This window comes from Podarcis melisellensis (genome assembly GCF_964234715.1).
Source record: "Podarcis melisellensis genome assembly, chromosome: 6".
Lineage (NCBI taxonomy): Eukaryota > Metazoa > Chordata > Lepidosauria > Squamata > Lacertidae > Podarcis > Podarcis melisellensis.
This window is the reverse complement of record NC_138538.1, coordinates 8,031,124-8,045,481: the sequence shown is the minus strand read 5'-3', so window position 1 is coordinate 8,045,481 and position 14,358 is coordinate 8,031,124. Positions and strand designations below refer to the sequence as shown.

The window sequence follows — 14,358 nt, the reverse complement described above, 5'->3', positions numbered from 1 at the left end:
GGATAAGTATGGTACCCCACCCCATATCTGATCGTCCTTTTACAAGAACGAAGTTGGAACTATTTCTCAGATCTTACCTTCCAGTTCCTGAGTTGTGCCAGTCGAGCAGCTCTCTCTTTCTCTCTCCACATGTTGGGCATGTCATGTCCCAAGCGCCAAAACTCTACCCTTAGAGCATGCCCAAACCCACATAGTCACACCCATCAGAGCAGAGCTTTCCAAACTTTCCATGTTGGTGACACACATTTCAGACATGCATCATTTCATGACACGGCAATTCAGTTTTACTAGTAAACTGGAGGTTAAACTAACCCCTTTCCAGCCCCAGGAGGAGTGTGGAGAGTGTTTGCGCGACACACCTACACACTGCAGCCGACACACTGACATATCACAACACACAGTTTGGAAAGCTCTGTAATAGAGGATCCAACTTCTCCATCAATAGCCTCCCCTGATCCTGCAGGATTAAAATATGGGAATTGTCATTGGTCATCTGCTAGACATCATGGCTGACCTTTGTCCCATGCAAGCAAGCCTGAGATTCCTTCTTAAGATCGTGAAGCATAGCTTACTCTGACTGTGTATGCACCATACATTGAAAGCCCATGGCTTTCCCCAAAGAACCTTGGGGGATGTAGTGTATCTTTTACAGAGCTACAGTTCCCAGGTTTTGGTGGGAAAAGTCAGGTGCTTTCAATGTGCTTTAAATGCAAGGTGTGCATGCAGCCCTTGAAAGTAAGCCGTTTTGTTTCTTTTCTATGCTGTATATCAGCTCCCCCATCCCCAATCTCTATTAGGCTTCTTAATTTAGAAACTGATAATTCAATGATATTTTCTCTGCATGCCAGACCTCACTTATTCTTTATTTATTTACGTACAGTGGTACCTCTGGTTGTGAATGGGATCCATTCTGGAGGCCCATTCACAACATGAAAAGCCCGCAACCTGAAGTGCCATATCTGCGCAGGTGCGCAGTGCGATTTGGTGCTTGTGCGCATGCGCGAAGCACGATTTAGCGCTTCTGTGCATGCACAAGCGGCGAAACCCGGAAGTAACCCTTTCTGGTACTTCCAGGTCGCTGCGGACCACAACCTGAAAAAAACGTAACATGAGGTATGACTGTATTAAATTTGTATACCACACTTCATCTGAAGATTTATAAAAATATTATGTCACAAAATCATAAACTTATATTTAAACAGTTACATTAAACATTTAAAAATTAGAAACCATGCACTAAAAATGTGTAGCCACACTACATGCCAGACTACAAGAGTGTTCACATAATGTCCAGCAAGTGTACAATCTGTGTACATAATTCACGCGGGACATTTCATGGGACGTAGCATTTGTGATAATATATGAGCTGTACAGAGCGGCAAGAGTATACCCTTTCACAAAAACACAGGTACATGTGTACAGGCAGATGTGTCGATAATTGCACCGTGTGAATGTGCGTCCAGGAAAAACCCTGACAAATGCAAGAAGCAGGGTGCATCATGGGAAATAATGGAGATGGTAAATCAGAGACTCCACTTTCCCCCCTCTCCTTTCCTTTTACTTCTTCAGCTCACGTGTTGAAGTTTGACTCATTCGTCCATGAACATTCACAGAAGCCAGTCCCCATTTGGGAAGATAAGCTGAAGCCTGGAGAACCCGGTCCTCCTGGTCTTCCTGGGCCTCCTGGCATGAAAGGAGAGAGAGGAGAAGCTGGGATGCCTGGACAGCCCGGCAGAGATGGATATCCAGGAGAAAGAGGTATTGAAAGAAGTCCTGAACAACCCTCTTGTAACTTGGTGGTGTCCATATGTTGTTGGACTACAACTCCCATCATCCCAGGCCATAGGCTGGAGCTGGTGGGAGTACAGTGGTACCTCTGGTGACGTACTTAATTCGTTCCAGAGGTCCGTTCTTAACCTGAAACTGTTCTTAACCTGAAGCACCACTTTAGCTAATGGGGCCTCCCGCTGCTGCTGCGCAATTTCTGTTCTCATCCTGAAGCAAAGTTCTTAACCCAAGGTACTATTTCTGGGTTAGTGGAGTCTGTAACCTGAAGCGTCTGCAACCTGAAGGGTCTGTAACCCGAGGTCCCACTGTAATAGTGCAGTTATAATGTCTGGAAGGCACCAGGTTGGGGGAAAGCTGACTTATACCACAGTTTCTGCATGCCTTCATACGTGATCTCTTGAAGGGCACAGCACTCCTCCCTTCCTCTCAATGCACAGCTGTGCAGTTGCACACCACAATTCAGTAGAAATGTCTCCCAGAGTCTTCTTTCCAGGCTTTGAGAAGCAAACCTCACTGGGCTCATAGTGCTTGCCTCACAAAGAGAAGGGAACAGTATAACCTTGAAATTCTTCTCCGTCTCGGATTTTAACAGGAGCCGGTGAAGAATTCCCTTCCAGCCCTGCTGCCATCCGTCCAGCTCCCAGACCCCTTCCCTTGCCACTTAATGGCAGCAACAATAACAATGATCCATTGGTTGTAAGTCATTGGCAAGAGGGAAAAGAGGGGATGAGCAACATCTGATATGTCATTAACTTTATGTGCACATAGAGATGATTATCAAAAGTAGGTTCCATATTTTTAATCAGCAGGGCAGACCACTAAGCCCATTTTTAATAGATTTCTTCATTCAAGGCATAGAAAGAAAGTACCGTATTTTTCTGTGTACTTTATAAGACTAGGGTTGTTGGGTTTTTTTACTAAAAAATTAGGTTTAAAATTGGGGCTTGTCTTATAGTGCTGAGGGATGTTTTCTTAATTTGGAGTCCCTAAAAATAGGGGGCATCTTATACATGGGGGCGTCTTATACATTGAAAAATACAGTAGTTGGGCGGTCACATGTGGGGGAAGAGGAGGGGTGGCTGTAGCTCAGTGGTTATAGCATTTGCTTTGGGTGCAGAATCAGCACTGGATTAAGACCTTTAGAGGCCCTAATCATTTAAATGATTTTGGTTCCCCCCAAATATATCTAATTAAAAATAGGAACAATAATAAACCATAAAATTTTTGGTGGTTGTTGAAATGAAACAAAACCTACAGTAAGATGGAAAGTGTAAAGTTTTGTATCCTTTATTTACATTTGAAAAACTTTCTCCTACTTTTTCTAATTGCAAAGTCTTTGGTCCTCCGAACTAATCTTACGCAACGCATCAGTTACTTAGTAGAGATAAGGCAACCAGCCTTCCTTGTTGCATAGTCGTTCTGTTGGGATTTTTAATATACTTCTACTGAGAAAACGCACGCTAAGCTGAGCAATTTGTGACCATGAATGTTAAAAATCCGGCAATAGAAAATTTATGTGATGCCCCCCTTCGCTCGATGCCCTAAGCACGTGAGTATTTTGCTTTATGATTCATCCAGCCCTGTGCAGAAGGCCCCAGCTTCACTCTCCAGTTTCTCCAGGTAGTCCTTGGGAAGACTTTCCTAGAACTATGGCGACTTTTACTGATGTTGGTCAGGCATTGTAGACAGTACTAGGTGGACCAGTGGTCTGGCTTGAGTTCCCTTTGTTTCTGTGAGAATTAACATCTCCCACAGAAGGCTGTGGGAAGTTGGCTACTCCTCCATGTGGGATGCTGCAGACCTGGTGCAGCCAACATGATAAGCTCCAGATGTTCTTGAGGCACTTATTTAATCAGTGCTGACCATTGGCCATGTTGTCTGGAGCTGGAGGTTAAGGGCACCACATTGAAGGAGGAGGAGTTTGGATTTGATATCCCACTTTATCACTACCCTAAGGAGTCTCAAGGGACACGGGTGGTGCTGTGGGTTAAACCACAGAGCCTAGGACTTGTCGATCAGAAGGTCAGCAGTTCAAATCCCTGCGACGGGGTGAGCTCCAGTTGCTTGGTCCATGCTCATGCCAACCTAGCAGTTCGAAAGCACATCAAAGTGCAAGTAGATAAATAGGTACCGCTCCAGCAGGAAGGTAAACGGCGTTTCCATGCGCTGCTCTGGTTCGCCAGAAGTGGCTTGGTTATGCTGGCCACATGACCCAGAAGCTGTACGCCGGCACCCTCAGCCAATAAAGCGAGATAAGCCCTGCAACCCCAGAGTTGGCCACGACTGGACCTAATGGACAGGGGTCCCTTTACCTTTATCTTAAAGAGTCTCAAAGCGGCCAACAATCTCCTTTCCCTTCCTCCCCCACAACAAACACTCTGTGAGGTGAGTGAGGCTGAGAGACTTCAGAGAAGTGTGACTAGCCCAAGGTCACCCAGCAGCTGCATGTGGAGGAGCGGGGAAGCGAACCCGGTTCACCAGATTACAAGTCCACCGCTCTTAACCACTTCACTACATTGGCTATCCTTGCTGTAAACAGAGGGTACCCTGTCCTGGCGAGAACAGGGGGAAAGGCAGGACTTTGTGTTCTTTCCACTGGTCTCCACATTCTACAATTCTGCCAGGCCTATGCAAAGACGGCTGTAATCTTGGCCAGTAGTTTCCCCCACCCAATGTAGCGAGAAGAAGCTTATCGCGCCACTCAGCAGGCAAACGCACACTCCTTGGTTTTATTTTTGGCCGGGCTCTCTTCTGGGCTTTAGAAAAAGCACAGGCTTATCTCCCTGCCCTCTTGGCCTGGAGCTAAAAGCTGCCTTGTTTTGAGGAGAGGCAGCATTACGGCAACTCTTTGTTTTGTGGTGAATGCCGAGTCATCCTGGCAGCTCCCTTGGTTTTAATGCAAGGATTAGGCCTCCATCTGTTCAAGGACCCTCCTTTAGATACTGCTCCAGAGTGGCGCAAGCAGCATTATCATTAGAGAGGGGGAGAGAGAGAGGGAGGGAAGAGGGAAGCTATCTGAGTGGATTTAAGCCCTATCCTTCAGTGATGGTTTCCTTTCTACTTACAGCCAAGAGTCAAAGTTCTTGGTTTAATTGGCAGGCTTCAGAGAGTAGATTGCACACCAACCTGAATCTGTCAACCTGCTTTTTCTCCCCCCACTCTCCCTCCGGTGCCCAGTCTGATATTTGAGTAGCTCCTGAAGCTGCTTGCGGATCCAACTGGTTATATTGTGCCCCAGCAGGAAACATCCAGCTGAGCTCAGAGAAGGAAAATTAGGTAGCACGTCGTTGGCCCCTTGTGGTCTTGCAAACCGATGGCAGAGAAGAAGATGGAGAAATGGGCATGACAGCTTGTCAGATTAGAACTTAATAAACCATTGCTGATCTTGGAGATGCTTTGCCCCCCTTAGCGAGTTAGATGTCTAGCCGTGGATCTCTACCCAGCAGGAAAGAAACGGGGACCCAGCATTTCTCAATTTAACTATAGGGGTCAGCTGACTTTTAAAGGGAATTTGTGAAATGTTGCACGTAAGCGGGGAGAATAAAGGGCATGGGTTGCACCCTAGAAAATAAATTGGCCAAGATGGCTCACAGATGAGAAGAACTGAAGGATGATAAGCTGAAAGGAGTCAAAAGTGAAGATGGTACAATACAAAAGCCTGGCGCCAGTTTAGGATGCGTTAAGAGAAGCATTCATCTTCACCTGTGCCACAGGAAGCTGCATATATAAGTGGCCTTCTGCATGTTTCGCCAAAGCGAAGGGCATCTCAGGTTGCCTATGGGCAGCTGTATGATACTGCTTAATGAAGTCAGTTAAAGGCTGCAGTGTTTTGGACTTTTAATTTGGAGAAAGGGCAACTAAGAGGTGGCACTGTAGAATCCCGTATTTTTCGCTCCATAAGATGCACTTTTTTCTTCCTAAAAAGTAAGGGGAAATGTCTGTGCATCTTATGGAGTGAGTGAATGCATGGTCCCTGGAGCCGAATTGCCCAGGGGCAAAAAGCAGATCATGCTTTATTTTATTTTATTTTATTGAAAGAGGGAAGTGGGTGTTGAAACAAAGCCGCTGATCATTTGCCGATCGGGGAAAGAGATAAGGAACGCTAGAGATAAAGGAGGCTGCCTGGGAGGGGGGAGGTAAAGACAGCAAACTTGCAAAGCGGGGAAACAGGAAGACTAAAGCAATGCGGAGAGAAATTAGAAGAAAAAGAGGAGCAAAAAACTGCTCCAGCTAAGGAAAAGACACTAAGGCAAACAAGAGGGAAGGGAGTGTTGAAAGGAAACAGCTGATCAGTGGGATCGGAAGAGAGATAAGGGACACTAGCAGAGGCTGCCTGGGAGGGGGGAGGTAGAAGCCCATGGATCCTCAGGATTTTTGCATTGGGTCACCCCAAATTCACCATCAGATCGCATAGCATGTCCATGGCTACAGCCTGCACCAAAAAAACATGCACCCACTGTTTCCTGGGGCTGCAATGGTGCAAAAATGTGGTTACAAAGCATGGATCCACATGGATCCTCAGAAATTTTGCATTGGGTCACCCCAAATTCACCATCAGATCACATGTCTGTGGCCACAGCATGAACCACAAAAATCACACATCCACTGTTTCCTTCAGAATATTTTTGTTGTTGTTTTCCTCCTCTAAAAACTAGGTGCATCTTATGGTCAAGTGCGTCTTATGGAGTGAAAAATACGGTATGGCATGGAGAAAGTGGATAGAGAAAAGTTTCCCACGCCTATTTTGTAACACTAAAACTCATGGGCTTCCAGTGAAGCCAGATGTTGGAAGGTTCAGGACAATTCAAACAAACTTTTTTATACAGCACAGTGCTAAACTGTGGAACTTCCTCCCACTGGAGGCCGCGATGACTATGGCAACTTGGATGGCTTTAAAAGAAGATTGGATAAATTCATGGAAGCTATGGTTGACAGTGGCTACTGGCCATGACTACGAACTGCCTCCACCTTCCTCTGTGTTGCTGTTAGCATTGAGGAAAGCTCTATGCTGGCTCCAATAAAAGATTTTTTTCCAAGACTTTCATAGAGAGGATGCTGTGGGCTACATTTGAAAACCACATGGGCCACATCCAGCTCACAAGCTGGTGGTTGCTCAGCTCCGGCACCCTTCAACTGTTTGACTACAGAACTCCCACCAGGTCCAGTCATGCTGGCTTGCAATGATGGGATTTGTAGTCCAAAACAGCTGGAATGCACCAGGTTGGGGAAGATTACTCTGTGCTGTAGCCTTGGTGGTTCACTACAAATAGAGGCCATTTCCAGATCTGTGGGTTCTTAATTTCAGCCCAATATTGCCTGATAGTCTGTGTGTTGTGGCCAAGATTCTGGTGCTTTTAATAGCGTTTTGCTAAACACTGGTCTGACTTCCTATGAGGAACGGCTAAGGGAGCTGGGCTTGTTTAGCCTGGAGAAGAGGAGGTTAAGGGGTGATATGATAGCCATGTTCAAATATATAAAAGGATGTCACATAGAGGAGGGAGAAAGGTTGTTTTCTGCTGCTCCAGAGAAGCGGACACGGAGCAATGGATCCAAACTACAAGGAAGAAGATTCCACCTAAACATTAGGAAGAACTTCCTGACAGTAAGAGCTGTTCGACAGTGGAATTTGCTGCCAAGGAGTGTGGTGGAGTCTCCTTCTTTGGAGGTCTTTAAGCAGAGGCTTGACAACCATATGTCAGGAGTGCTCTGAGGGTGTTTCCTGCTTGGCAGGGGTTTGGACTCGATGGCCCTTGTGGTCTCTTCCAACTCTATGATTCTATGATTCCCTTTGAGTAAAAGAGGATTCAAGAGGAGCTCTGCATTCACACTCACAACCATGAGAAGAAAGAAGCTGCTAATCGCTTGAGCTGTCTATTATCTTGATGCATATTAGCAGCTGTTATGTTTTCTTGTTTGCTAGCAGTTCACCTGGAGTGCTATTTTCGGGTTTGATTGCCACATTTGAAGAATAGTACTAAAGACGGTAGATAAAAAGCAGGGTTTGCCACCGAGTTTTGCCTAAAGCATGATCTGGGCTGGTCTGCCCAGGCGAAAACACCTGCAGGAATTTTGAGCGAAGCCAAAACAGCTTCATTGACATGAAATTTGTGTGTGTGTTTTGAGGAAGATGCTTGTGGGTCTGTATTTCACCTAAAGCAAAATTGGGAGGCTCCATGTCAGGAAAAGCAGCAGCAAATGTATAGATGTTAAAAAAACGTTTTGATAAAATTAGGAGAATGGGGTCATCTAGTCCAACACCCTGCAATATTGGAATCATAGCTAAAGAATCCCTGATAGGTCCCCATCCAACCTCTGTTTAAAAACCTCTAAGGACTGCCAGGAATTCCAGTAGGAAATTAGCAGTGGAGCATTGCTAAGAGACACATTGCTAGGAATCCTTACTCTCTCATTCAACAGGTGCCTCTGGACCCAAAGGGGAGAAAGGTTCTCCTGGAACAAATGAGGAAGGTTCTCAAGGACCTAGAGGTCGAACAGGTACAGTACATTTTACTGAATTTATTTTATGTACCACCTCTTATTGGCAAAACCTATTGGTGTTTCGCAACTTTCCGACTAGTTGCAGGACCTTAGCCAGTCCTAGCAGAGTAAACGCAGAGTTCACAAAAGCAATTGGCAACTTGGCTGCAGACAGGATGGACGAAGCAGGAACTTGTAGTTAGGTGTTTATTATATACAGTGGACTATTTACAGAACACACATCTTTAGTTAGCTCTCTCTTACACGACTTACAACTCCTGAACTCAAACTTGTACTACCACACATTCCAGTTAGTAAGACATTAATCATTATTCCTGTGAGAGAGCTTGACCAATCATGGAGCTGTCTCCATGCCTCTGTATCACCAGGCAGACTTACTCCTTCACATTGCCTTGGCTGTCGGCCAAACCCTAATTGACTCTGTGTGTGTAGCTGCATGTATGCAGATTCCCAAGACCTCTTAGGGTGTTATTGCACGTAAATGTATCACTGGTGAAGAGAAAGAAGGAAGCATTCCTGTCCTGTCTCAAGAAAGGGACCTTGCCTTCTTCTGCAGCCTTTGTCCCCTATGGGTCTTGGGTGGCAAGGCTGCCTTGGGGCATCCAAACCCTGTATCAGAGGAGGGCAGCAAAGTTCTGCCCTGCAGTCAGGAGGGTCCTGAAGGCAGTCCTGGCAGCTCTTCCCCTAAGGACAGAGCCAGAGCCTCATCCACCTTGGAGTCTGTCACATGGTGCATGGTCCTAGGTCATGACACTGACGTGCTATAAAGTAGAAGATTTTGGATTTGATATCCCGCTTTATCACTACCCAAAGGAGTCTCAAAGCAGCTAACATTCTCCTTTCCCTTCCTCCCCCACAACAAACACTCTGTGAGGTGAGTGGGGCTGAGAGACTTCAAAGAAGTGTGACTGGCCCAAGGTCACCCAGCAGCTGCATGTGGAGGAGCGGGGAAGCGAACCCAGTTCACCAGATTATGAGTCCACCGCTCTTAACCACTGCACCACACTGGCTCTCCCACACATAGCCCTCTCCCACATAGCCCTTAGTACTCTAGCACTAAGTGTTGGGTGTACATTCAGCCAGCCATGGCACTAGAGTCATGTGGTGGAGAAGCAGCGTGAGCTCTTCCTCCTTTTCACTGTGCAAATAGCCTCCAATGAAAATTGGACCCTTCACATGAAGTATCTGAAGCCATGATTGCCTTACCTGTGTGACGCTCCCCATTAAAAAAAGTGGTGTGTGTGTGTTAAAATTAAATGAGCCGTCTTCTGCTTGGTAACTCACATTGGTGGCCACCATGAACTATCTGTATGGTAGAGGGCACCCAGTTCTAATCTAACGCTGGATCCCATGGGACAAGCTGGGCCAGGAGTTCCAGGACCACGGACAGCTCTGCAGTAAGCAAGTTGCTCCAACAAAGGCTCAGAACAGACGGAGCCTCTTTAACTCCTTGTTCCCAAACTACCTCTCCCAGTTTCAAGAGGTTCGGCTCCATGGGCCAATTTGGACTGGTGAGCAGGACTCTGAATAGTAGCAGGGCCAATGCTGGTCGTCTCCCATGCTGCTACACCCCCTCCGGCTGAATGCATGAAGTACAACAAAGCTGTTAGTTCTTTGTGCCTCTTTTCTAACTCCTGGTGGTTCAAAATTCATCAGCAATCTACAAAAACAAATCTGTGCTGGAGGTGTGGTAAAACAGAGGAGACACTTATACATGTTTGGTGGACCTGTGGAAAAAATCAAAAGTTTCTGGAACATAGTATATGACGAGCTTAAAAAAATGTTTAAATATAACTTTATATAAAATACAGAAGCTTTTCTACTAGGGATACGGACACAGGTATAGCAAGAGAAGATCAGAAAATATTCCTCTATGCCACAGGAGCGGCAAGGATCCTAATTGCTAAAAACTGGAAAAAAGAAATTGTGCCAACAAAAACGGAATGGCAAGACAAACTTTTAGAGTATATTGAACTGGCTAGATTAACAGAGGCAATTAGAGATCATAATAGACAAGAATTTCAAAAGGCATGGGGAAAATGCAGAGAATACTTCACAAAACAGTGCCCTAAAATACATACCTGGATTTGTTTCGATTAATGTCTGCAGGAGAATTTGTGGATATTTAAGTTATAATTAGAAAAAATCTTAATAATTATTCATAAACAGCTTATAAGAAGTAAATAAGGAGGTCAGATACAGGATAAAGGAAGTCTTTTATTTGGTTGTTTGTATTGCTGTATGTTATGCTTATTGTTTGTTATGTTCATGTTTAATGTGGGTGGATTTCTGTATTGGGGGTGGGGGGTTATGTTGTAAATAAAATTTCCAATTTAAAAAACACAAAAAACAAAACAAAACTAAACTAAACAAAATTCACCAGCAATCTAGACTGAGGGTGTGGTACTTCTGGTGTTCCTCCCCCCACAGGTCCTGCAGGTGAAGAGATGCTTGGCAAGCAAGGCTCAAAGGGATCCCCTGGCAGCACTGGACCCCCTGGGTTTCCTGGAGCAAGAGGTCAACCAGGAGAGCCTGGCCATGGAGGCGGTTGTGTCCTTTCAGGGTGCTATGAAGAGAGTACAATAGGTAAATGCTTTTTTGAACCCAAGAAGAATCCAGAGAACAGGGTTCCCCTTTGGCCACAAGGCTTTCTCGACTTCTCCTTCCCTCCAAAAAGCTGTGCTTGCAGGAGACCTTCCGTAATTCTGGGGTTTGGATGGGGGTTCTTCAGCTAGAGAGGAAATGGATAGAAACCGGAGACCCTCTGCACATGCAAGAGAGGATGCGTCTTCTTCTTACGCAATGGGTTCCTCCAACAGTTTTAGCAGCAGAAGCAGCAAATAGAGACTTCACAGCAGGCTTAGGCAAAAAGATGTTTTGGGACTACAACTCCCATCATCCCTAGCTAACAGGACCAGTGGTCAGGGATGATGGGAGTTTTAGTCCCAAAAATATCTGGAGGGCCAAGATTGCATATGCCTGCTTTGCAGTGTGGGTCTGAAACAAAATGCCCCAGTGACAAGTCTATAACAGGAGACTGGAGGGCCATAAGTACGGCAAGAATAGGAAGGCGGGGAAAGGAGAAGCCCAGGGGAAGAGTCCAGTGATGAAATCTGAGCTCTGTGGCAGCAGCCCCACCAGTATACTCTGAAGTAAGAATTCATTGGCACTCTGAGCATCCTCTGGAATGTAGGGCAGGGTGGATGAACATAGAGTGGGTATATTATAGATGCTACCTTAGCCACATATAAGGGAGAGAAGCACACACCTCAGGGATTTCCACTCTCTGCTCTTTTGTGTTTCTTAAGCAACTTGTCCTGATTTTGTCTCCAGATGCAGGGCTGATCCCCTAATGGCTGGTATACAGGATGCTGCAGACTGACTTTTGGCTTCCCAGGCTCCTCTGCTGTCAACTTCTATTTACCTATAGGACAGCTGTGACTTGAAGATTCACATTCCCCCCCCCCCCATAAAATGAAACAGTTTTTGTCTATTTGTTTTGTTTCTTCCTTGGCAAAATCGCCAAGATGCCCTACGTATAATACCCAGACCTGCATGTCTGTAGCTTGTCATTAAGGTAAAGGTAAAGGGACCCCTGACCGTTAGGTCCAGTTAAGGCCGACTCTGGGGTTGTGGCACTCATCTCGCTTTATTGGCCGAGGGAGCTGGCGTACAGCTTCCGGGTCATGTGGCCAGCATGACTAAGCCGCTTCTGCAGAACCAAAGCAGAGCACGGAAACGCCGTTTACCTTCCCGCTGGAGCAGTACCTATTTATCTACTTGCACTTTGATGTGCTTTCGAACTGCTAGGCTGGCAAGAGCAGGGACCGAGCAACGGGAGCTCACCCCGCCGCGGGGATTCGAACCGCCAACCTTCTGATCAGCAAGTCCTAGGCTCTGCGGTTTAACTCACAGCGCCACCCGCATCCCTGCAGCTTTTAATTAGCCACCAGCTAATTAACCACAAAGTGGTTAAAGCAATGCTCTAAACTCCTGAGAAGGGTGGCTGAATGGATCCTGTGGTCCTCCTCCCTCTCTGCAGCCACAGAGGGACGCTTGCAGATGAAGGGATGGGGCTGATGTCAGAGGTCTCCCCAATGTGGCGGTGGACAGTTCCTCTGCTGTTGCTGACCCAAAAGTGATAAAGTAGAAAGTTGGGGTGGGTGCATGTTGGAACAGATCAAGCAACGCAGTGGCAGACTGAGAGTTGGATCTGCCGGATCTAAGGTCCCCCCCCCCCCACTGATTCACTGAACATTTTAATTAATTTTTACTTGACAAGATCTGCATACTGCTTAATTGATTTTTTTTAAAAGCCCTCCAACCGTTTTACACGGCAATAGAGAAAATCTTCGTGAGAAACTGCTCAGATCCAGCGTGGAAAACAAAATGATGAAACATTCATCATCGTCATCGTTACAACCAGCAGTTTAAAAATGGGTATAAATAACGAAATTGCATGTTGGAATCGCACATTGAAACATGTCTCCTGAATGGGGCAGAGAACCTGTGTCTGTCCTGGACCAGGAGCTATTTCCCCTCCCATTGGGAGAGAAAACCGGGGGGGAGGGGGGACCAATGGGGGGGAGAAATACCCCTCCCCCTGCTTCAAAAGAATTTAATAATGCACAAGCAAACTCTCAGAAGGGGCCTGGCAGAGCTGTGGAAGCATCAGTTAGTTCTTCCTTCAGCCTTCATAGGATTCCTCTGCCTGGAAACCCAGTTTGTAGCATTGCAGTAGATCACTTGGTGCCATCCAGCCTTCTTAAATTCAATTGGCAGGGAATGGAGTACAGGTCCTGTTTGCACTCTAGCACTCTTGCGGTCAAAGAGGAAAACCAATTGTGCAGATTGCCTAATGGTTCCCCTGCTCAGCACCACCACCCCTCTGGCAATTACACTTTCTCAAAAAGCTCCCATTGACACTAATGGAAGCTTTTAACAGTCTAATTAAGGCATGGGGTGGTTTCCAGGGAAGTCACAACATATAAGGAAGAAAGGTTTAGCCCTCCCACCTTCCCCTTCTCCAGCATCAGGTCCCACCAAGGCAATTGGGCCTTGAAAAAGGTTTCCATTGTCCCCGCTATGTTGAGTGTGGGGCAGAGTTGAGAAACCAAGGGCTGGGTGGTGAGGCCCCCCCCCCCCATGGACCAGAGGCTCCCCATCCCATCATGGCCCAAAAGAGATTGCTGCCCTCTCTGTGGACCACATACAATGTTGTATCTTTCAGCCAAAAAGCGGGGTGGGGGTGGGGAAGTGTCCCCAAATATAGGTAGCAAGAAGTTGCAGAAACCCACGTGACTGAGATGGTCTCATATTCCCCCCCCCCTATTATTATGCATCTCGACTTATGTAAGTATATGAGTGCAGAATGCAATTTATGAAATAACTATTTACAAAAGCTAATTCTCCATTACGTAAGAAGCAATGAAGTTCTCTCCCCCATGCTTTTTAACTTCTATATGAAGCCGCTGGGAGAGATCATCAGGGGGTTTGGGCTGGGTGTTCATCAGTATGCGGATGATACCCAGCTCCACCTCTCTTTTAAATCAGAACCAGTGAAGGCGGTGAAGGTCCTGTGTGAGTGTCTGGAGGTGGTTGGGGGATGGATGGCGGCTAACAGATTGAGGTTGAATCCTGACAAGACAGAAGTACTGTTTTGGGGGGATAGGAGGAGGGCAGGTGTGGAGGATTCCCTGGTCCTGAATGGGGTAACTGTGCCCCTGAAGGACCAGGTGCTCAGCCTGGGAGTCATTTTGGACTCATAGCTGTCCATGGAGGCTCAGGTCAATTCTGTGTCCAGGGCAGCTGTTTATCAGCTCTGTCTGGTATGCAGGCTGAGACCCTACCTGCCCGCAGACTGTCTCGCCAGAGTGGTCCATGCTCTAGTTATCTCCCGCTTGGACTACTGCAATGCACTCTATGTGGGGTTACCTTTGAAGGTGACCCGGAAACTACAACTAATCCAGAAGCTAGACTGGTGACTGGGAGTGGCTGCCAAGACCATATTACACTGGTCCTGAAAGATCTACATTGGCTCCCAGTATGTTTCCGAGCACAATTCAAAGTGTT

General features: G+C 46.4%; 1 protein-coding gene across 1 annotated transcript in view; it reads left to right on the top strand.

Moving 5' to 3' along the window:
* Positions 1 to 11,761, top strand: part of COL20A1 (collagen type XX alpha 1 chain) — a 135,701-nt gene extending 123,940 nt beyond the window's left edge. The window contains exons 37-40 of the mRNA XM_081916618.1: positions 1,570 to 1,758; positions 8,206 to 8,283; positions 10,717 to 10,872; positions 11,620 to 11,761. Coding sequence (XP_081772744.1) covers positions 1,570 to 1,758; positions 8,206 to 8,283; positions 10,717 to 10,872; positions 11,620 to 11,639 — 443 coding nt within the window. The 3' untranslated portion in view covers positions 11,640 to 11,761. The remainder of the gene's footprint in view (positions 1 to 1,569; positions 1,759 to 8,205; positions 8,284 to 10,716; positions 10,873 to 11,619) is intronic.
* The last annotated feature ends 2,597 nt before the right edge of the window (positions 11,762 to 14,358 follow it).